The 25,283-nt window shown below is 39.1% G+C and overlaps 1 protein-coding gene across 1 annotated transcript in view; it reads left to right on the top strand.

Moving 5' to 3' along the window:
- Nucleotides 1–25,283, top strand: part of frmd3 (FERM domain containing 3) — a 69,994-nt gene that overhangs the window by 11,241 nt on the left and 33,470 nt on the right. The window contains exons 2-4 of the mRNA XM_036579089.1: nt 17,739–17,843; nt 19,888–19,930; nt 22,635–22,713. Of these exons, the coding sequence (XP_036434982.1) occupies nt 17,739–17,843; nt 19,888–19,930; nt 22,635–22,713 (227 nt within the window). The remainder of the gene's footprint in view (nt 1–17,738; nt 17,844–19,887; nt 19,931–22,634; nt 22,714–25,283) is intronic.

Genomic DNA, 25,283 nt, shown 5'->3' with positions numbered 1-25,283 from the left:
AATTGCTAACTGATGCCTATTAGCTTAGCTGTGAAAAGGGTTTTTTGGTCAAACTACTCCTGGGTCCATTCTACAGAAGCGTCCACTTTTCTTGTCTTTCCATAGGAGTCACTGGTGTTACCGATCCTCATAAGAAAGGTAACACCAGAGACATTTTTAATGAAAAATGCATTTTACAAAAAGGCTGCTACAGAGCACCAAACCATATGTTTTCAATCATGGAATATCAGCTAAAATATGTAATTCAATCCATTTGTATTCTATTTTTCACAATTAACTAAGAATATAGAAGGTCACACCAGTGACTTCAACTAAAAGCTTCATGTGAAATCATGAGCTAAATGAGAAAATTTCTGATAACTGAAAAATCACAGTGGACTGGCTTTTTTCATAGATCCTCAGAAAATAGGTAAAAGGAAGTCAAGTGATGTCATCAGTGTGATTTTTATTTCAAAATAAGAGATTTTTTGTTATGCGGTAACACCAGTGACACGACTCCCCAGATAGCAAGCATATATCGGTCCGCTAGCTTATTTTGTGAATCTGCGTAATCACCAGTGGCCCGCCTGGAAAGCATTGAGCAAAACGCCAGTGGACCACCAACTTTGCCATCAGTGGGCCGACAGTGGTCCACTATCCTCTTGCTATCAGGGTCTTAGGGACAACAACTTTCATTATATATTTTATAATATTTATTTGGCATTTGTTTTCTTTATGTCAGTTAATGCACACATTCCTTAGTCATGTATAGATTATTGTAGTTAAAATTGTAGTAAAAATGTGTTTTTTTCCTCAAAATATGGCTTCAGCCTTTACACATGACTGTGGGGACGAGCACTTTTGTGGTGCTTGGAATTCTAGATAATTGATTTAAAAACTAATATTGCTAGTAATTGTTCAAATCACTTATTGTTTTATTTTAAAATATAAATGAATTGTAACCCTAACATGTTTTTGAAGTGTAATATATCTGTAAACACTAAGGACACAAAAATGGACGTGTCTGTAAAATGACCCTCCTATGAAAAAAACAGCCACAGATTGGATTCAAATAATTAGGCTCCTTTTACTTAAATTAAATTTCTTTTTTTATAGTCTTAGTTTGTGGCACCTGCTTCATAGGAAGCCATGTTAGATTGTTCGGTCAAATTACTTTGTGTAGGTCATGGGTTGGATTCATACAGACTTTGCACTTCTAAAAAGCAGCTGTTTCTGCTCTTGAATTAAAAACTTGCTAACATGGCTAACAAGGAACGAAACATAATGAACAATTATCAATGGACATGATTTAATTTCCAAATCACTAGTGACTGTTAGCTTCTTATGGCTATTAGCTGCTTGTGTTTTTGGTCAAGCTACCACAAATGTCCACAGACTGGATTCATACATTTACTTAGTTTAACTAATAGCCAATTAGCAAGATTCCTTATTCATAATGCTAATTGGTGCCTGTTAGCTTCATATAGCAGTTTTTGATTAAATTAGAGTTTTAAGACAAATTTAGTCACAGATTTAATCCACATACAGTTCCTTGTACTTCAGGAAAGCAGCTGCTTTGCTGTGGGATTAAGAACTGCTAACATGGCTAATAATGAATGGACAATTTGCATGATTGTAATGTTAAAATTGCTAAACGGAGCCTGTTAGCTTCTTACACCCTGCTGAAAAGACAACACAGACATTTGGTACAAGTCTAGTGCTGGTTAAGCTGGTCACCCACCATGGTCATGCTGGTTGACCAGTATACCAGCATCTAGAACACAACATGGTGACAGCCATGCAGGTCTATGCTAGTTTTTCCAGCAGACATGCTATTAGCTGCATTACCGTTTTGGGTCAAAGCACTCTGTGTATGAAATACAGCCACAAATTGGGTCCATTTTAGTAGTAGTTCTTTGTAGTTTAGAGAAGTACATTCAGTATATTTAAGATATATTGTTTTATTTCCTCTTCATAACTATGAAAATTGATTATTGTACTAATTTTTAAGCTTCTTCAGTCAGCATAATGTTAGCCCACACCGATCCACACTTACTATTTCTGAGAAAAAAAAATAAAAGACTTCCCATCAGAGTGGAATCATTGACTAAATGTTTCTATTTTTGCACTGTGCCAAGCCCAAATCAGCACATCTGCAGAAACATAACCCTCTCCCCTCTCTCTTGTTCTCTCAGTGTGCGTCCTGAGCGAACATATCCAAGGTGGTGGTGGAGGAGGAGGAGGAGGAGGGTATTATGTTTTGTTAGAGGCATTCTTTTCATTAGGCTATAAATAGAAGCCGTGCTATTCTTATCCTTCACCACGTCCTTTGATGATTTTCCGCTAAGATGACTGAAGGGAGGAAAAGAGGGATCAGGAGATGGCGAGGGAGAGAGGATGAGAGGGAGGAAGATGAGGAGAGGGAGCAGAGGAGAGACGAGTGATGTTGGGGGTTGTGTGGAATGATTCGTCACCGATGTGCCGTGCATACTGACTAGGGTGCAGATTACAGACTGGAGGAAGCTGCTGTTTGGGCACCTTGTGTACTTTCAGCACTGATTGATGACTGCAGTGCTTACGTTTTTGTGGCGCCTGACAGTGGTGTAAATCTCTGACCTCACCACGGTTTGATTGAGTAGTTTGTCTGTATGTAAATTGTGTTTTTTCTTTTTTTTGTTGGGGACGTGGGGGTGTTATTTTAAGGGTCCCATCGTGGTAAACAGAAACTCACTTTATATATATATATATATATGTATAAGTGAGTTTCTGTTTTCCACGAAACAGAAACAGAAATATATATATATTATATATATAAGCGGTTGTAAACATTGTGAAACTTTCAAAATATACCTTTCTCTCCCCATATATGGAGTCCAATTTTGTGATGTCACAAAAGCCAATGCATTTATATATCCACCTATTCTGCCTGAGCAGTTAATTCTTGTCCATTCATGTTGAAGTTATAAGGATGTGTTTCATCCCACACTGCATTTTCAGTGAGGCATAATGCAGAGCAGCCAATCAGAACAGAGGTTTACATAGTCTTAAAGGGCCAGTAACAAAAATGTTAATTTTTATAAAGTTTAAGTCTGAGGAATGGAAAATTGATCCTTTTTGGTGCATAAAGCCAAAAGATCATAAAAACATTAAACATGGACCTCAGAAAAAATAAAACAAAAATGCAGGATAGGCCCCTTTAATTGTTTGTTGCTAATAACTTCAGGCCTTAAGGAAACTGACATATTTACCTTTGGGTTAGTGTTATTTTCACCACTCCATCATCTTAAATTTGACATTTTATATTAGTTAAGTTAATTTTGAATAATATTTGTGTGTAACTGTATAAGATAAAGATATATATATGCATACAAATATACATATGTATCTAAATATATGAATACACTGTTGTCAAAAGAAAACCTCATATCTCCATTTTTGTTATTTTTCTGTTTTTGACATAATTTGAAAATGCCTGTTGCCCTTTACATTGTGTGTAAATTTCATGCAGAATGGACCAAAAGAAGTTGCCCAAAATGACATGGACAAAAAGTCTGGTTCCATTGAAAATTCCTTCTCAGTGAATTTTCCTTCAAGGTTTTGTTCTGACAGCAGTGATCTGGCTGATATGGCAATAATGTATTGAAAACTACTGAAAGTGAAGCATTGAAAGTTCTATATACTTTTTATATCCAAAGTGCTCACTTTATGGCTGAGAGATTTGTGTGTGCGCGTGTGTTTTTAGCCACTCTGTTTGTACATCAATAGCCCAGAGCAGTTCAGCGACAGTGTGTGTGATGGATATTTTAAGAGACGACAGCATGCTCAGCCAGAGGGGACAACTGACCTGATGACCACATACACACTGATTCAAACATACACACTCACTCACAGAGGAACGTCCCTCAATCACACTGACCTTTCTTCCTCCACAGACTGTGGTCATAAGAATAACATTGTTTCTCCTTGAGTAAAGAATTTAGCACAGGGCTGTTAAACGGGTCACAGTGCTGCACGCTTATTTTCCTCACTCGCACGTCTCATTTAGCTCATTGAAGTCTTGATAATGAGCTAATAGGTTGAATCAGGTGTCATCGATGTAGAGGAAAACACTGCAGAAGCTGTATAATGCTGTGGCTCCTCAGTGCTGGCATTTGGCCCCTGTGTTTAAAGGGCCCATATCCTGGAAAACTGACATTTTCTAACTTTTTTGAAGTTTGATGTAGTATGAAAACAGTATGGAGTTCATATATGGAAATTTAGCTGAAAAACAGCCCATTTTGAATTGATTGTTTTCATAATGTTATAAGAACCAATATTTACATAAACCTGCTTGTTTAGTCTACAGCAGTTTAGCCCTCCCATTCAATCTTACTTGAAAGGTATCACTCTCACGTTTTTCTCCCCAACCGTCAGAATAATTGTATGAATAACTGACACAGAGTAACAGAGGCTAGAACAGAGGAGTTTGTGTCTGCCTGACTCATAGATCTCTAAACTGACTGATGCCTATTCCACCTTAGAAACATAACTGAGCCCCAGCCACGGCCCTTACCGGCTAGCTTTTGTTTGTTCGATGCTTATGTTGCAAATGAGACGATCATAACTACTGCGAATAACAGATCATATAACTGTTTGCAGGAATCAAATCATTCAATTTCAAGCTTTTTAGCGATATATGAAATCAACCTTATTGCTGGATGATTTCAAAGATGGAAGGGTTACCTGTACAGTGATCTAGAAAAGGCTGAATGCTACATCATAGAAAGCTATTGGATGAAATGGTAATGAATGCGCTGCCTGGTGCCTGAGACATTGTTTTATTATAGTTTTGAGATAAGGTTTTGGCCAAAGCATACTTTTTTCATTAATTCGAGTGGAGAGGTATTTGCGTTCTTGACATTGTGACCCCTGGTTCCTATCCCCACCACTGTAAAGAAAATCAAGCTCGTAAGTTTCTCTACAATGAGACATTTCAACACGAAACCACTCTGAATGACTTTGTTTACAGATCATTTATTGAGTTATGCAGAAATTTTGAAAAACTGGTGGAATTCCCCTTTACAAAAATAGCTTGTTTAATTTAAAGGGATGAAAGAAGAAATGAATTATAACTTTTTGGTAGATATACCCACACCAACGTCATAAGGGGGGGTTACAGAACAAACATGTAAGATATGGCCTCTTGTGAATGTGTAAATGTTCTTGCAGAGGTTCTACTCGACTGACTCATCATTACCTCACCTCCTTAAGTGCTCTTGTCTGTTTAATCATTTCATCATCTCTCACCTTCTGATCTTCATACATTTATGCTTTATCCTGAGATTCGGAAAATGGCACGTGAAATCTAGCTGATTAAAAATAAATACGTAACTTGAAAACAGGCTGAAACCTGCCCTCTTTCTCTCGATAAAACAAATAAATAAATAGAAAAGTCTGGTCTCTTCTGTTCTGTCCTGGACCCATATTCCATTATTCATGTCAGCAAATGGCCACAAGCAGAAGGCTTTTTCCTAAACACAAATGCTCAAGTTTTAAAAAAGAACGGACATTGAAAAATTCATCAGACGTGAGTGTTTGGCCTTCCGTCCGATCCCAGCCTCAGACTTAAAACTGCGTCACGAGGCCTGTAAGTATATGTGTTGGGCTGCTGTGATCAGGCTGGCTTTTTGTTTCCAGGCCCATTTAATAGGCAGGGCAAATAGGTTGAACAGACAGTTATACACCGATCAGGCATAACATTATGACCACTGAAGAACAGGGTAAAAGGGGTCTAATAAAGTATGCAGAGAAACAGATGGACCACAGTCTGTAATTGTAGAACTACAAACTGCACCTATATAGTAAGTGGAACTGATAAAATGGACAATGAGCATAGAAACAAGGTGGTCATATGACATTTCAACTTAAAATAAGGGGCGACTGTAAGATCTAACATATTTAATCATTTAAGGCCACATTTATTTATTTTATTTTGTTCATGTATTTATTCAGTTAATTTTGTAATGTGTAATAATGAAGATATCTGTTAGTACAGAATTTGTTGAGTAACCACTGTTCAGTTTTAGTTACCCAGCAGTTTTTAGTTCCTATGTAGATTTTCTGGAGGGACCAGTGAGATTGGTGTATCAAGAGAGAAAAGAAAGAGAAAGTAGCATACAGAGTGTGTGTAGTAGTACCGCCCCAGCTGTACTCTTCAGAGCCGTTTGGTTTGGACTAAAAGAAGTTGAGCTAATTCAGTGTAACCCCCATCTCTTTCTATTGCCGCCACCAAAGGTGACAGCAAAGTTTGGTACAATGATCGGCAAAAAAAATAAGGGTTGCTAATGTTATGCCTGATCAGTGTATGTAAATATGTTGGTTTGAAGCTTCATCTTCATATACAGAGTGAAACTTTGTAGTTTACATACTACATCAAAGTCTTTTATTAAAAAAAATCAGTTCAATTAATGATACGGGTTCTTTAATGGTATTGAGTGGATCTGATAACATAAGTATACAATCAGTTATGATCTCTAATGATCTATGATTAAAAGGTGTCTAATAAAATGTTGTATTTTACAATAAAGAGCCCATATCTTTTATTTTTCTTGTATTTTATTTCGAGGTCCAGTCATGGACTGGCCATGATTTTTCTTATATGACCATTTTCCAACCTCACTTTATCCCTTAGAAGTAAACATACTGTTTTTTTTCACTGGCTCTTTAACACTAAAATATCATCGCTGTCCAAAAAAAAAATTTAGTTTTCTGCATAATCTGAGTTCAGCGGCTGTCTTTTACATTGTCATCGTTTCATAATGATTGTACCAATAGACATCCTTCAAAATTGCTTTGAATAAAATACCTTTACATTAACTTACATTGAAAGTAAAGAAAGTTTTTGCCCTCTCCTTTAAAATCACCATTTTTGAGATTGAGTTGTTTTTTTGAGATTGAGTTGTTTTTCTTTGGACAGCAACGATGCGCTACTCTGTATTGGGCCTCTCCTTATAACTTCAGCATGAATGGACAGGGCTAAACTGCAAAACTGCTGGAGCGTGAATAAGCAGGTACAAGTGTTGGTTTTAATGACATCACAAAAACATTCAGTTCAAATTGGGCAGTTTTTCAGCTTAATTTCCAGATAAAGTGTATATGGACTCTCCATACTATGTTTACACACCACAACAAACTTTTATTTGAATAAAAGTGAGGGTTTTCCATGATAAGGGTCTTTTAAAACACAGGGGGCAAATGCCAGTGCTGGGGGGCCACAGCATCATACAGCTTCTTTAAAACAGTGTTTTCCCTACTTTGATCAAATGCTGTTCACGTTTAAAAAAGAAAGTTCTTGAAAAATTTATCAGCATTGTGGCCTTCGCTCTGATCCCAGTCTCAGACGTCAAGCTGTGTCACGGTGCCTGTAAGCATATGTGATGGGCTTTTCGTGTCCATATGCTGTTCTTTTTGAGACCTTAATTAAGAAAGAAAGGCCTCCTTCTGTTCATATTGCGCTATTATGTTTTTGGACAGCGATGAAAGACAGCTGGATTTGTACCAAACTGAGGGCTTTCTGGAAAGACACATTTTATTCACCACCCATTTTCCAACAGACCACTCCTAATGCGCTAGGATTGGCTTGTAGTGTCTCGTGTCCTGTATTAGGATTGGCTAGTTTTGCTTCTTATGCCTAGAGTGGACAGTAGTCCCCAACATTCTCTGCTTATGAGCATGAGGCACTGGCCAATCTTGGCGCAGGAGGCAGGGTATGTTGTAACACGACTTCACGACTGCATGACTTTGTTCGTTTTTTTCTTCTACGATAATGAAAAATCTGCTGCGCTGTCTGTTCTTTTTTTAAAATGTCCAAGAGGCCGAATGGGAAGGAGAGAGATCCTATTTAAGGGCTCTTTCCTCTTCCAGCTTCAATTATGCATTAAGAGAGGGACAGCTGGAGAACAAAAGGCCAAACTGTATGTAAGCTGAGACTTGGAGAAAGGCATCGTCTTACCGCAGTGCTTTTGTTTCACTTCGGGCCACTTAGAATTATAAACCACTTCAGTCTGTTAAAGGCTTATGAGGGTTGATGCTCATGACTGTCAGATTGGTTTAAATAAGCTAACTCTGTTCAAAGTATGACCCAACCGATATATTGGTTGTCTCAGCTGTTTTTTGAGTTTAAAGAGTGTGATAATTAACTTGGCTTGATAAAGCCCACTAACTGTCCTTCGTTTTATTATTCTATGCTTTTTTGTACTTGTACATCTTAACAACCACCTAGGATAACATAGCAACAGCCTAGCAACAACTTTGCAACTGCCTGTGATTCCATAGACCTGCCTATGGTGCCATAGTAATGGCCTAACAATGCCTTAGCAACCACCTGGTATACTATAGCAACAATCTGGGATACCATAGCAACAGCTCAGCAATACCTTAGCAACTGCCTGTGATTCAATAGCAGCAGCCTAGCAACACTTTAAGAACTGCCTATGATGCCATAGCAGTGGCCTAACAATGCCTTAACAACCACCTGGTATAATACAGCAATGGCTTAGCAACACCTTAGCACCCACCTGGGATAGCACAGCAACAGCTTAGCAATATCTTAGCAGCTGCCTGTGATTCCATAGCAACCCCTTAAGAACCGCATTTGATGCCATAGCAATGGCCTAGCAACACCTCAGCAACCACCTGGGATACTATAGCAATAGCATAGCAACACCTTAGCAACCACCTGGGATACCATAGCAACAGCTTAGCAATACCTTAGCAACTGCCTGTGATTCCATAGCAACAGCCTACCAACACTTTAAGAACTGCCTATGATGCCATAGCAATGGCCTAACAATGCCTTAACAACCACCTGGCATAATATAGCAATGGCCCAGCAACACCTTAGCAACCACCTGGGATAGCATAGCAACAGCTTAGCAATACCTTAGCAACTGCCTGTGATCCCATTGCAACACTTTAAGGACTGCATTTGATGCCATAGCAATGGCCTAGCAACACCTCAACAACCACCTGAGAGACTATAGCAACAGCATAGCAACACCTTAGCAACCACCTGGGATACCATAGCAACAGCTTAGCAATAGTGATTCCATAGCAGCAGCCCAGCACCCCCTTAAGAACTGCCTATGATGCCATAGCAATGGCCTAACAATGCCTTAACAACCACCTGGCATAATATAGCAATGACCCAGCAACACCTTAGCAACCACCTGGGATAGCATAGCAACAGCTTAGCAATACCTTAGCAACTGCCTGTGATCCCATTGCAACACTTTAAGGACTGCATTTGATGCCATAGCAATGGCCTAGCAACACCTCAGCAACCACCAGGGATACCACAGCAACAGCCAGGTAACACCTCAGCAACCACCTGGGATACCATAGCAATAGCCTAGCAACACCTTTGCAACCACCTAGGATACCATTGCAACAGCCTAGCAACACTTTAAGAACTGCCTACAATGTCATAGCAACGGCCTAGCAATGCCTTAGCAACCACCTGGGATACCATAGCAGCAGCTTAGCAATACCTTAGCTGCCACCTGGGATTTCATAGCAAAGGCTTTATCAAGCCAACTTAAAGTTGATTCCTAAACCAACCCCTTTTAGTTGAGAACTGACAATCATATCAGTCGGTAAAGCATTGTTTGACTAACACTGTTGGAGTATAAACTTAAAATATAAAATCATATCGCCCGATATTATCGGTTATCAGGATTTTTAGCCACAGAGAATTGGTATCGGCCACAACATTTTTATGTCAGGCCCTAGTTCAGCGATAATGGATGTTTTTGTGTATATTGGGTCTGAGTTCTTGAATCCAGTCCCCGAGGATTCCTCCATGACGGCACTAATTAAGACTCAGCACTGGAACAACACTGACTAAGCTGTCGTTGGTTTGCGTAAGAAAACAAGTGACCTTTCTTTAATTTCCCTATTAAACATCGATAAGATATTCATTGCATTGTCTGCACTAATACTGCACTCTGCCTTGTGATGCTATGAGAGAGATGTTTGCAGTGAAACATAATGGAAACGTAAAGGCTGTCCTTTATATTGGTCACCCTACTTATATCCGCTACCACAATCCATCATTTTACTCCACCCAGCACAAGCTCCATCACCATCGCACCCCCAGGTGTTTAACATTGACTAGGGCTCTTGATGTATTTGGAGCAAGGACGGATTAGACCATTTCCACAGGACAAAGGGGTTGTGGGCGTTGATGTCTTTCACACATGGTCAACTGAGCAGAGAGGTCAAGTGAGCCATGAGCAAGGCAATAATGAAGCGGCACACTGCTCTGGATCAAATGGGTTTCCTTTTATAATTCCTGTTTGGGCACTGTATTATTACACTATACCAGGGGTTGGCGGCTCTTTTACTGTCTGTTGCGGCTCTACAGCAGAATTAGATTTTTAGGTAAAAATAAAATAATCCTGCTTTGCAGTAAAATAAAGCCCTGCTGATCGTTCTAATATAGTTTTAACAATAAATTGTCTTAAATGCTGGAGTTAATATAGCTTATAACTGCTAATTCACCCTTTAACCCTGAAGATTGGCACACAGACTGCTGGTCATCATAGCAATGCACATACTGAGCTGCACATTTACAGCCAAGATGGTAAAAAGGACATTGTGGCTCCCAAGGTGGCTTGATTTTTGTTGAAAGGACAAACTGCAGGTGAGTGACCACTTGTGCAACGTAGGTTTTACGCACATCCAAGTGGTGAGTCAGTGGGTGAGAGCAGGTAAAAAAAGAACCCAGTCTGAAAACAAGTCCCACTCCACTTCTAAAAGTGGTCCCGAATACCACTATTTTTAGCTGTGTGGTTCATTTTTTAGTAGGTCTGTGTGGTGGAACCAACTGCCTATTGTACCCTCATGTGTGCAATTTTGAAACGTTCCTCAGCTTGAACGAATAATCCACCTACTGAAGGCAAGTTTTAACCCTCTGTTGCCTCAGGGTAACAAACTTATTTTCCTCGTTTTACAATCACATCAATCATATTTAACGACAACGATAGGATTAATAATGAAGGGAACAGTTTGAGTAAGCTAATAAAAGGCATGCACTTGGTCGTGCTGTCTCAGTGGTCATTTTTAAACCTCTTTTTGGCATGGTGCAACTTGTGGATGAAACATATTTATGCACGACAACTTTTGTCAGAAAAGCAAATTTTCATTATTTTCATCCATAGAAAAACATTTGGATGTGAGCAGTGTGAAGTTTTTCTTTACATTCAGTATTAAATAAATCAACATTATGCGACATTGGGATGGATTTAGCCAGTGTCACATATGTAGCCACTTCAGTGAACACAGCTCTGTATCATTTCTTTCCATTGTCACACCATGTTGCCTTAAGGCAACATACCCCAAAAGAATGCCTGTACACATTTAAAATAAAAAAACTAAACTAAACATCATTTGACCAATGCTTTTCACTTTTCTCTACTGCATGCATTATGAGTGTTTAAAAATTGTTTGATTCACTTTTCTTGCATAAAATGGACCTGATTATTAAGTTTTTTGATATTAATAATCAGGTCCATTTTATGCAAGAAAAGTGAATCAAACAATTTTTAAACACTCATAATGCAGGCAGTAGAGAAAAGTGAAAAGCATTGGTCAAATGATGTTTAGTTTAGCGGTTACTAACATAACTAACATGCACTAACAGAGGCTACTACACTTCATGATTTAAGACACAAAATGTTTTGGCTTTCTGTTTTACATTATTTTTAAAAACAGAACTTTATTTTGTTTACACGAGATGCTAATCTGTTCCCACTGCTTTCACATTTAAATTCTGTTCATCTCTAAAGTCTCTCTCAGTTGTTCTTCTGTCTTCTTCATCCCAGTCTAATCGCAGCTCTGTTATACCCCACCCATCTCAATGTCAGCAAAATCAGTATCACTCCCAGCTCTTTCTCTCTCTCTCTCTCTCTCTCTCTCTCTGTTTCTCTCTCTCTCTTTCTCTTTCTCTCTCTCTCTTTCTCTTTCTCTCTCTCTCTCTCTCTCTCTCTCTCTCTCTTTCTCTCTCTCATTTCAAATTCAGAGTAGCTTTATTGGCACGACTGTTTTGAGTACAATGTTGCCAAAGCCTATCAACTCCAAGCCGGAACACACTTTGTAGAACTAAAAAAACAAATATAGAACAATAGTAAAAATGATAAGTTATATTGAAATAACAGCGACAATATTAAAATAAATAAAGTAAATAAGCAAAAAAAGACAATATAATAAATGCTGTAAAATATTGTAAAAATTGGTAAAATAAATAATAAAGTAAATAAATAAAATAAGACAACACACATTAAACAATCATAAATAAAGGATAACAGACAGTATATTTAACTTATACAGTAAGGGTTTGGGGGGGGTCAGTGAGGTGGGGGTGCTGAGCGTGTTACTGTCCCTGACATGTTGCCTCATATTTTGCAGCGAGAGATGCTGCGCTGCCTTCTCCAAGGAAGACTGGTAGTTTTTTTCAGATTGAGTTAGAATTCCAAAATTTGGGAGAATGTTTTTCAGTTTTGTTATGAAATTTTCTCGTGCCAATTTGAATTTTTCACACTCTCTCTTTGAGGAACCTGGCAATGACTGGGACATTAACAGGTTCCACTTGCTGCTGCTTGCCTTGCGTACCACTTCCACACACGCACACCTAATTAACAGACAGCTTGCGCCTTTGCTCCTTCAGTTCTGTCGAGTCGCACTCATAATTGATACGGCATGCGTGTATTAATTAACAGAAGAAGATCTAACTAGGGCACCGACGTCTCGGTCCTAGACCCTGCATGTTCAGGGCAGAGATGATGAAATGAAGGACAAGGCAGCACTGGATGGGGTGAGAGAGAAATACAGAGAGATAAATGAATCAGTGATTCAATGACAAACATGCTGAGAAAGCCCAAATTCTATGAGCCACCCATTTTCTTTGTCTCTCTCCTCCTAATTTTCTGCACAGTTGTACATTTTTTCCCCAACGACAGCAAGGGCACGCCGTTCCTCACGCTACTAAGCGCATACGTGAGCACTCCTGTTGTTATAAATCTGTTTTATGCCTCATAGCTCTGCTTAGCATTGTCAGGCTTTTAAATTCGAATGTGGCGATATTCCTAGCACGAGAATGACTCTGTAAGATTATATCATGAGCTTCTGTGATGTGTAATACAAGGACGGCGCTTCCCTGTGATGAGGTCGATGGATGGCGGTGAGTTATGTGAATGACGCTGTTAGCTCGTTTCTTGGATCCATTTGGCAGTTCAGGGTCGCGGGTTAGCAGGTTAGCATCAATACAGCGACAGCAAGGTTAAACGGCCTGCGGCTGTGAGAGCTGTTCCAGGCCGAGCGCTGAGGGAGGAACGGCATCCTACGTCAGCAGAACTGAAGCTGGAATGAAAGGACATGTTTTTGTTCTAAAACTACAGCACTTTCCATGAACAGAGTTCAATTTATATCTTGTTATCTTTTTAAAAGCAATTAAGTGCTTAAACTTGATTTTTTTCACTTTTGTAAAAAAAAAGAAGGGATCTGTATTTTAACTTAAATTTGTAAAAATTAGCATTTAGGTAACCATAAAAACACATAAAATGTCTGTCTCCACCTTTAAAATGGTGATTTTGGGCTGTCCCACCTCACTGACATTGATTAATCTTCCAGTAACACCATGATTACTATGTTAGTTGGTTAGTTTACAAGCAACTTAATGTTAAAAGAATCATTTTTTACTAATAATTTTATTAAATTAACAAAAAAAAGGCATTTAACCCATATCCCACATTTTATGCATAGCCCTGTTATCCAAAACGTGTTCCCCCTTTTAAAATGGAACATTCCATTTATTATTTTATAGTTAAGCAACAGAACATACAACCTCGAGTGTTCTATTGCTTTGTGCAGCAGTTATTACAAAATAAAAAAACTAAATAAATCAAAGAAGCCTTGAGTCTCATACTGAATATGCTTTAAAACCAATAATACCTTCCGCAAAAAAGTAGTTCAACAAAAAATTAGTTAATAATTCCCAAGCCCAGGGGTCGGCAATGCAGCTCTTTTACTCTGTTGTTGCAGCTCCAAAGCAGAACTAGATTTGCAGTAAATAAAGCCCTTTGCAGTAAAATTAAGCTCTGCTGATCGTTCTAACACTGTTCTAAGTGGTCTTAAACGCTGGAGTTCATGTATAACTGCTAATTCAACCGTTAACCATGAGGTTTAGCGGCCACCATAGCAATGCAGACAACAATCTCGCCTAGCTAGTAGCTAACGAAATGGCAAAGAGAAAGATTTAAGATGAACATTGATAATTTGGAGATAAATGGACTCATTTGAATTTATAATCACTGGTTTCCTCATATGTTTAATCTGCAGCGAGGAACTGTCAAACAATAAAAAGTCGCAAAGCTGAAGTCAGCTTCTCGTTGGCCAGCTTGTTGTTCAAATTGCCCTGTTCCACCTTAAATAGTACAGCAGTTACATTCCGGCACATCAGGCACCATATAAGGTGGAACAGGATAATTCGAAAAATGAAGCTGGCGAATGAAAAGCTGACATCAGCCTCGTAAAAAGTCAAACGTTGAGAGATATTTTACAAGAAACTGTTCTACTTTTTGGCCGAAGATGCGAGAAAAGCGGCTATAGAGGAGCTAAAACTTAAAGCAGGGGTAATGGCAGATTCAGAAATTGATGTGCGTCTGCAGTCACAATCTTCTTCAGAGTCTGGCCAAATGGGCTGAGTGTCAAATGTTAAATTAAAAAACAGTTACAGTGCTTCTCAACCAATCGAGTCGTAAGGTCGGAACTAACTGTTGTATAAATGAAGTTGCATCATCTTATTGTGTTCTGCAGAATAACCAGGAGACAAGTAAAAATTGTCATTCTATTTTCTCAACTTACACACAAAAATTGATTGGCTGCATATATATTGATATATGTAAACTGTTTGATTATGTAGTAGTTAGCATACAACATGTGAACCCTTTCAAGCCGACCACTCCTGAATGCTAGTACAACCCTTATATTTTTGCTGATCAAGAGATGTGGGTTACACTGAATTAGCTTAACTTCTTTTGTTCTAAACCAAATGGCTCTGCAGAGTACAGCTGGTGTGATACTACTACACACACTCTGTATGCTACTTTCTCTTTCTTTTCTCCCTTGATACACCAATCTCACTGGTCCCTCCGGAAAATCCCTACATAGGAACTAAACACTGCTGGGTAACAAAACTGGTTACTAAACAAATTCTGTATAAACAGATACCCACCTTATTACACATTACACAATTAACTGAATAAATACATGAAAAAAAAAAAATAAATGTGGCCTTAAATGATTAAATATGTTAGATCTTACAGTCTTACAGTCTTTAATTTATTTAAGGACATTTATTTTAAATATAAATGTCCTCATTTCGACATAAAACCATACATACCAACACCATCAATGAAAACACACATCTAACATCAGGTAAGCAGAGGTCAGTGTAGATACATGCAAATGTAAAGCATACATATAAAAGGTCAGGGGAGGGCAAAAAGGCTTGTGGGGAGTGAGACCTGGGACTAGGAGATGTAACAGTGATCTGCCTGGGACGCAAGGAGAGGATGGTAATAGACCTGCGTAGGGCTGTGAGCATGTGCACGTTTAGGCTGCATGATAGTCCTAGTAGGCACATATGGAGGAGTGGAAGGGCAACATGGAAGAGCTCCAGATAATGCAGTGAGGGAGGCTCAGGACGGCCTCAGCACATACGCAACATCAGCTGAGACTGTAGGTTCCGAGCTGTTGATTGGGCCAGTGAACAGAGACCCTTTGTAGGCTTTGAGGCAGTTGTGGTGCACCACCCTGTCCTTCGGATCTGAGATCTCATTTGTTACACCTGGACTGCTATCCATTTTTGTTGTCCATCTTTTTCAGAATGACAAAAGGCCCTTTCCACCTGGGTGCGAACTCGTTTATTCTCTGTGCAGGATCATCAAGCAGTACCAGATCTGCTTTTTTGTGAGGGTGAAATAAAACTTTTTCGTCTTACTGGAGTTTCTGCTGCCTTTTAGCTGCAGCAGACTTTTGACCTGCTGCTCCAAGGGCCTGTGACACACATGCAGTGAGGTCATTTGCATATGCTGCTGTACCAGGTGTGGGAGATGTCACCGTTGGGCCACAATTCAATAAGATACCAACAGGCAGATGTGGCTGTCTCCCATAAGCTAGAGAGAAAGGTGAAAACCCTGTACTGGAATGAACGCTGGAGTTATAAGATTAAGAGACCCTTATTAGTCCCACAACAGGGAAATTTCACCTCTGCATTTAACCCATCTGTGCAGTGAAACACCACATACACACTAGTGAGCACACACACACTAGGGGCAGTGAGCACACTTACCTGGAGTGGTGGGCAGCCCTATCTGCAGCGCCCGGGGAGCAGTTGGGGGTTAGGTGCCTTGCTCAAGGGCACGGGTCTTCTCAATACCATGCCTATTCATCAAATAGGACTCAAACTGCCTGTCTTGGTCAGTATGAATTCAGGGTATGAATTCAGTCCATTTGGAAACTACACTGCCAGTAGTTTTGCCCATTCATGCTGAAGTTATAAGGAGCGTTTCAGCCCAGACTGCTTTTTGACTGATGAACAGTATAATGCAGCCAATCAGAACAGAGCTCATTTACATTATTATATCAGGTGAAGTAACAAAAACTGCCTGTTTTGCAGAACAGAGTTTGAAAAATGGCCATGTAGAGATTAGTTATGTCTGTTTTTAGTACATAAAAACATAACGCCATAACTGGAAATACATGGTTCCTTTAAGACTTATCATTGGGAAAGCCCCATAAATACCAGTGAGTATTATACTAATGCTTTGTGGAAATTAGTTCTTTAATTCTTTATTATATATATATATATATATATGGTATAGATTTCCGTGTAAAGCTGCTTTGTGACAACACCTGTTGTTAAAAGCGCTATATAAATAAACTTTGCTTGCTTGCTTGCTATATATACACTTTGCAAGTATTGTAGGAATACACTTATTTTGTTAGTTTTATATTGTTATTTTGTTATAATTTTGGTTAGAAACAAAAGGGTTACAGTATTGAAACACCGAACTGAAAATTGTCCAGTCAGGTTTTTTTTCTTGTGGTATTTAGATAGACACAGCCAAGTGAGCTCAATCATTGTTTAGGATTTCAGGAGCTGAACTGAAGGCATGCATCACTGACTGTGATTATGAGTGGTAGCCTAACCATGTTTTAGTCTGTTCTTAAAAGTGTAAAACAGCAGCATCTCTATGTCAGGGCTTTTTACAGAAAGAGTGATTGGAAAACTAAAACATACAAGACAAAATTGTGGTAATGTATGTTATAAGTTTCTGAAAACATATCTGGAATTTTATTTACAAGCTTCAGATGTCTACACCAGCGATAACATAGTATTAGAAATCCCATAGAAGCAGAAATAAGCATCATAAAAAACATAGTAAATTTTTTTTTTTTCCGTTTTGTGACTGATTTTTGACATTTATAAATAAACACAATGAGGTGTTTGAATGCTTTAAAATTATACTGTTACAGGCACTAAGAGGAATTCTGTGCTTTCCACACAACTCCGTAATCAAAAAGTATGATAAAAAATGACATTGAAGGTACAAAAACTTGAGACTGTCACAGTGGTACAGTGGCATCACTAGTAAGCTTGTTACACTGCCTGTACTGTCTATATCGATAATAATTCTGGATTTGGTTCTTGTTCCCCACAGAGAGACACAAAAGGGCAGTTTCTACTGGATCATGTGTGCAACCACTACAGTCTGCTGGAGAAGGACTACTTTGGCATTAGATATGTGGACCCAGAGAAGCAGAGGGTACGTTCAGACATATGTATCTGTACATTCATAAAACATCAACTTTAGAATTTCTCACCCTGTAACCACCATGTTTTTGGTGTACAGTTTGAGATAGCCACTCTTCGCATGGACCACTACCATGTCACTGCTTTGTAGAGAGTGGCCCAACACCCAAATAAAACAACAGACCTGTAGTCAGAAACTGACCAGTGATGAATGAGGTAGAGGGTAGCAGACAGATTGTGCATGACAATGCATGGGCTACAGCTTGTAATTGTGCACTTACACTGATGAGCCAAAACATTATGATGACTAACAGATGAAGTGAATAAAGTTGATTATCTCGTAACAACGGCGCATGTCAAGGTCTGAGATATGTTAGACCGTAGGCCATTGTAGTTGACAGTGTTGGATGTGGGAGAAATGGGCAGACATGAAGACCTGAGCGACTTTGACAAGGGCCAAATTGTTATGGCGAGATGACTGGGTCAGAGCATCTTCGAAATGGCAAGGCTTATGTGGTGCTTCGGGTCAGCAGTGGTGAGTATGTACTGACAGTTGTCCCAGGAGGGACAAACCACAAACCGGCGACAGGGTGTTGGGCACTTCAAGGCTCATCCATGCATCAGGTCAACAAAGACTATCCCGTCTGGTCTGAACCAGCAGAAGAGCTCAAGTCACTGAAATTTTTAATGATGGTTATGGGAGGAATGTGTCACAACACAGTGCATCTCACCCAGCTGTGTATGGGGCTACGTAGCTGCAGATTGGTCCCATGGTAACCCCTGCCCACCGCCGAATATAATAGGCATGCAAGCATCAGAACTGGACGTTGGAGCAATGGAAGAAGGTCTTCTGGTCCAATGAGTCCCGCTTCCTTTTACACCACGTAAACGGTTGGAGCTGTTTGCCTGGGGAATTAATGGCACCAGGATGCACTATGGGGAAAAGAACAAGCCGCTGGAAAGAGTTTGATGCTCTAGGCTTCATGTGGATGTTAATTTGAAATTTGTGCTTACCTAAAAGTTTCTGTAGTCCAGGTACACCACTACATGGCAGTGGTATTCCCTGATTCCAGTGGCCTCTTTCAGCAGGATAATGCACCTTTTCAAACTGCACACATTGTTCAGTAATGGTTTGAGGAACTTGACAAAGAGTTCAGTGTATCGCCCTGGCCTCCAAATTTACTAGGTCCCAATCCAACTGAGCATGTGTGGGAGATGCAAGAAGTCCGATCCTTGGCGGCTCCACCTTGCAACTTACAGGACTTAAAGGATCTGCTCTTGGTGCCAGATACAACAGGCCATCTTCAGAGGTCTTGTAGAGTCCATGCATCGGTGGGTCAGAGCAGTTTTGGTGGCATGCAGAGGACCAACACCATATTAGGCAAGTGGTCATAATGTTTTGGGCCATCGGTGTATATAGTGGACCAATAAGGTGGGTGGCCAGTGAGTGGAAATATAAAGTAGGTGCTATGTACGTAGGTGCTCGGAGTCTATGTACCATATCTGTAAGCAGCACATTAAAATACTTGCTCTAGTTATGCAGACATCCTGATAAATAAATTAACTTCTTGTCGGCTGCAATAATGTTGGTGCACAGTAAACACCACTGGCACAACTTCACCTGTGACTTTTTAATGGCCCTGTAAATTCCATTAGGAAAGGTTCTAATGGAATGCAGAGTGCAGAGTTCAGATGTCTTAGTATGCTCTTAAACCACAGCCCTCTCCGCTCCAAACTTCACATCAGATCCCCATACCCACTTTAAAGTTCTATGCAAGGTTACCATGACAACCATCCCTACGTTTGTACTTTGCTGTTTGTACGACAGCGTTTCCTCAGTCGAGCAGAAAATCTCTCAGCGGCACGCTGAATAATTTACGGCCATTTATGCTGTAATATTAATGTGCTTATGCATCAGAGGGAACGGGGGCAGTAGTATTGTATCTGGCAGCTCACTAAAAAAATACACATTCAGGTTCCTGTAGTTTACCAGATGACACATGCTCAGGATTTCATTCTGTTTATGTTCTCTTTTTTTTCGTTTCTTCTTTATACAGCACTGGCTGGACCCCAGCAAACCCGTGGTCAAACAGATGAAATGTAAGTTTGGGTAAAAGAATTTATTATACAGTGTAATAAATTGTAGTATGCAGAATATGGAATAGAGTACACAGTGCTCTTATGCATTGCAATAGAATGTAGCACACAGAATAATAAAATGTAATATGCAGCACAATCGAGTGTAGCGCACAGTGCAATAGAATATAATGTGCTGTGCAGTAGAACGTGTAATATGCAACATAATAGAACAAAAGAGCAATAGAGCAATGGAACAGTGTAATAAAATATAGTAGATGGTGTACATGGTGTAGTTCACAGTGTAGTAAAATGTAGCACACATTGTAATACAATACAGATGAAATGTACTACCCAGTGTAACAGTATATCATACGCAGGGTAATGGAGTGTTTTACATAGTGTAACAGAATGTAATGCCCAGCAGTAGAATCTAGTACACAGTGTAATTGAATACAGTACACATTGTAATATAATGTAGCATATGGTGCATAGAATGTGGTAAACAGCAATAGAATGGGGTACACAATGTGCTGAAGTGTAATACATAGTGTAAAAGAATGTAGTACCAAGTGTAATAGAATGTAATACACAGTGTTATAGAATGTCGTACACATTGTAATAGAGTGTAGTATATGGTCTATTAGAATGTAGTACACAGTGTAATAGAGAGTAGTACAGTATAATAGAGTGTAGTATGCAGTGTAATAGAATGTAGTGTACAATGTAATAGAATGTAATATGCAGTGAGAGTGTAGTACACAATGTAATAGAATGTCATACAGTGTAATAGTGTGTAGTACGCAGTGTAATAGAATGTAGTACACACTGTAATAGAGTGTAGTACATGATCTATTAGAATGTAGCACACAGTGTAATAGAATGTAGTACACGATGAAATAGTGTACACGATGAAATAGAGTGTAGTCCATGGCAATAGAATGTACTACATAGTGTAACAGAATGTAGTACACATCAATAGAATGCAGTACACAATGTAATAGAGTGTAGTACATGGCAGTAGTATAGTACATAGTATAATAGAATGGTTCCCGAACTGTGGTAGGTGTTCCCCCAGGTGTATGCCAAATGAGTGTACGTAAAAAAAATAGATGTTTGATGTTTACACTCAATTACACAGATACTGCCCTGAAACAGACAACACAAACAGCTCCGCACTCACCAACTGCTGAATAAGACAGCCTCACTGAAAAAGCAGATCTCTGAATACTAAGTTTAATCTAAAGCCAATGCCAGACTTCTGGACAGCGGCTGTGGTGTGTATGCATGAGTAAGAGTGAGTGGGATATTTCTAACATAAAGTTGGTTTTATATGTATAAAATTTTCCTTCAAGAAATTTTGCTGAACATAAACACTTAGAACAGCAAAACACTGATGCATTACTTGTTAAGGGAGCGTCTAAAAAGTGCTCAAACTGTACAAATGTGAAAGTCTACATTTTAACACATTAAAGGTTGTAGAGGCTTTAGTGGTTATTTAGGGTTGTTGTCAGTTCACAAAATAGATGATAATGAACACTGTGGTATTCACTGTTCATTTTACAGCCGCAGACTGTTTCACACATGTATATGTGCCCTCAAATAGCCTTCTGTGCACTTATTAATAACATTGTTTATTCAGTATTATACAGTATATCTGATGTGAAGTGTCATTGTATCATAAACATATTTGATAATTTAAAGGAGACTGATTTAAAATGTCTGGCTGAATGTCTGACATATCCATCATGTCAATATGTGCCTGTGTATGTACAAGAAGTAAGACGGAGCATGCAGGTGGTCAGATGTCTACAGGGGTAAAATGTTTGTGAACTGTTGCCATAGAGGACGTTAACTTATTTTCACTTATAAACTCAACAAAATGTGTCGTTTGACCAGGGACGTCTAAATTTTGCATACAATTATAAAAGCATGATACACCCCACTGGGCCTGCTGAGAAATAGAACATTAGACATTTTAGACATTTTAACATTGTAATAGAATATAACACACTGTGCAATAGAACATAGATTTGCTTCTCAAATCTGACCTTTTACTGCACATGGCTTATGAGCAGATCATAAGCATATCATAATTATTCCTTTACAGTTCAGATAATCACATTTTTCCATCTCTCACTAAATCTAAAAGCCTTTTAGAGTGTGAATTGGAAGCAGTGTGGGATGTTGAGAGGAAGAGAGAGATCATCAGGGTGGGGGACAGATGGAGAGATGGATGGGAAGGGGAAAGAGAGCAGAGCTGTAGCTTAATTTATGGCAATGTGTGAGTGAGGCCGGTTTTTCTCAGGATTAAAAGACAAACGGGTGTGGAAGGTCGTGTGTGTATGTGTGTGACGTAGGAAGGATGGAGTGTATGAGTGTTGTGTGTCTGTTTGTGTTTGTATCTATGGAAGAGACATGTATGGTTATAAATGTGCAGGGGCAGGCTGTTGAGGCAACAGTGATGAAATCAGTGTTTTCATTCACTCTGATTCTTTTTTTTCACTCTCTCTTTCAAAACTTTTTACACCCAAAGGGTTTTCTTCATCTGTTTATGACAGGCTTGGATTAATATAATCATTTTAGTCTCACTTTATGCCCGGTCATGCCCCCACTTATTTCTCTCAGCATAATCTGTCTCACTTTTATTGGCTTATATGCAATGTTCCCTCTCTCTCTCTCTCTCTCTAACCCTCTCTCTCTCTCTCTTTCTCTCTCATTCTCTCAGGTCAGCAGCCCTACACCATGTGCTTTCGGGTCAAGTTCTACCCCCAGGAGCCGATTAAGATCAAGGAAGAATTGACAAGGTAACAACATACTAAAACTGATTTTATTTTTCAGAAGTTCTGCATAATTAAATCATTAAGATGAAGATGATCTGGTGTGAAATGCTCCGTTCTAGAGAAATGTACAGACTCAGGATTGTTCACAGTGGTGATGAGAGGAACCAGAGTTTAATATCTCTAAAAGCTCCCTTACATAAAGTTCCTGCATGAAATGATTATGACACACTGCCTAAAGCCTGAGACAGTGTTTTACGAGTTCTGAGATAAGCGTTTGGCCCAAAACATCTTTTTTTAAAACATATTTATGGATGTGCATGCGGGACTTTGTGAAGCAAAGTGCTCCCCAAAGAGAAACTATTTTATTCAGATTTAATTTTTTTTTTATTTAATTTACTTAAATCATCAACATTACATGTAATCAGAAGACAAGGCTCAGTGTTCATTTTGGATAGTGAGTAAAAAGGCTGTATTTGTATTATAGACATTGTGACCCCTGGTTCCAGTCACCACCACTGTAAAGAAATCCAAGTCGTAAGCTTCTCTACAGTGAACCATTTCACATCAAACCACTCTGACTGGCTTTGTTTACATCTCAGCCACTGAATTCTGGAGATTTTTTTTTAAATCCCCTTTTTAAGACAGCACAGAAGCTCTAGAGTGAGAGTTTCTCAAAAAAGGGGTGTGTTGTGCCACCCTACATGATCAAAAATCGTGTGAGAATGAGAGTGAGAGTGAGAACGGCTCTTCATTGGCAGCTTCCTGCACAAGAACATGCCACACAATCAATAACAGGCTGCTCAATACTTGTCGGTAGCCAACCAAAGGAATATAACAATATTGAAGGCATAAGCCTGGTGTTAACTCACATCCATGTATTTACCTCTTAGGGAAGGTTTTGAAAATGCTGGGCAATATGAGTATATATTGTTATCATGATAAATTATATCACAATACAATATGCTTTTCTGAACATATCTTGCATATCATCAGTACTTGTAGAACACTGAATGCATGTTTCATTATAAAGTGAGCAAAATTAGTCGTGTTTAACTGGATTTAGTGCAACATTGGTGCAACAGTGTTCACATTTTTTGACAGTATTTTCTAAAATGTAGCACTGCTGGTTCTTTTTTTCTCTGTTCAGATGTCTGATAAAATAAATACTGCAACATATCGAGTATCATGAAAATTTCTGGAAGTATCGCAATATTATAGTTGTGCCATATCGCCCACCTCTAATGTGAACATTAAAATAAAGTACTTTTCATATTAAATACACTTTTAAAAAAGTAAACTTAAGTGCATTCTTCTTTCATAAGGGACACAATTAACTGTTGTTCATGCTTGCTTTTGTCAAGAACTGTGTTGATGTATTTTATGTACACATTTGAATCAAGCAACACATTTTTCAGTGTAGATGATTCCACTAGCTTTGAATTGAGTGCTGTTTACTGAAGAGCTTGGCTAGAGTAGGATGCGTGTGCTGGCCAGAAAGTACTTTTTTTTATTTTAGTTTCACACATTTGCTTCTAGAACATTGATCAGTAGCTGAAAAGAGAGGGTAAAATGAGAGCTTTCATTTACTTCTGAGTGTCTCTTCTCTTTGTGGCTGATATCGGAGGCCAAAGTGGATAAACAAGCTTTGATTCAGTCTTAGTAATAACACTCCAACACACATACGTTGTTAGTGTGTAGTGTGTCATTAACACAGCCTTCTCAGCCGGCCCCGTCATGTGTGTTCACCATCTGAGCTGTGAAGATACGTATCCCTCCCTCTCTCTCTGCTCTCTCTCCCTTTCTCTCTCGCTTTCTCTCTCTGGTTCCAGACAGGCTGAGGGTCTAGTGGTGTCGGTCAGAGAGCAGTGGATGTATGTTTTTGTGTCGGCGTGCGGGCTGTCTGGGTGGAAGTTTAAGTGCTGGACATGCTGTAGAGCAGTTAGAGCAGCATTAGTGCGGCTGAGGCCAGACTGTTTCCTTTCAAAAACCCCAGAGACACAGAAAACAACTCTCTGCTTCTTTCTTTCTCCTCAATATTTCATATGAGGAACGAGTGGAATCATACAGGAATAGTGTAGAATAAAAAACAGCACTTGAAGATGGAAAGTGTGCTACAGCAGAATATGCATAGCCTAAAGTAGGCCTGTCACAGTCATGACATTTCACCTGACGATGAATTACCATATAAATAATTGCGATTAACAAATAAATTGTCTTTTTTTATTAATTGTATGCAACTATAGTGTACAAAGTGGCCAAACTGGCTGATTAGCTCTCTCGCTTCATAGCTGTCGATACTTAATAGCTCCCAACTGCTGGAAGACGCAAATCCAGCTCAAATAAACAAACATTACTCACTGCCCACCTCTAACATCATACGGACAGGCTCAAAAAGAAGGTCCAGCTCAATGTTTAGGTCTCAAATGCAAAATCGACATTACACTGATGAAGATATGATGATAATAGTAGATAATTCACTCGCAGTTCTGACTGAGTTTTCTTTTAAAACTTTTCAACTCACTCGCAACCAGATTGTTCTTCCACACGTTGCATGCAATTACACATTTCTACCAGAGGGGGAATCCAAATCCCCA

This window comes from Colossoma macropomum, unplaced genomic scaffold (assembly GCF_904425465.1).
Source record: "Colossoma macropomum unplaced genomic scaffold, Colossoma_macropomum, whole genome shotgun sequence".
NCBI classification, from domain to species: Eukaryota; Metazoa; Chordata; class Actinopteri; order Characiformes; family Serrasalmidae; genus Colossoma; species Colossoma macropomum.
This window is presented reverse-complemented; position numbering and strand designations above follow the sequence as displayed.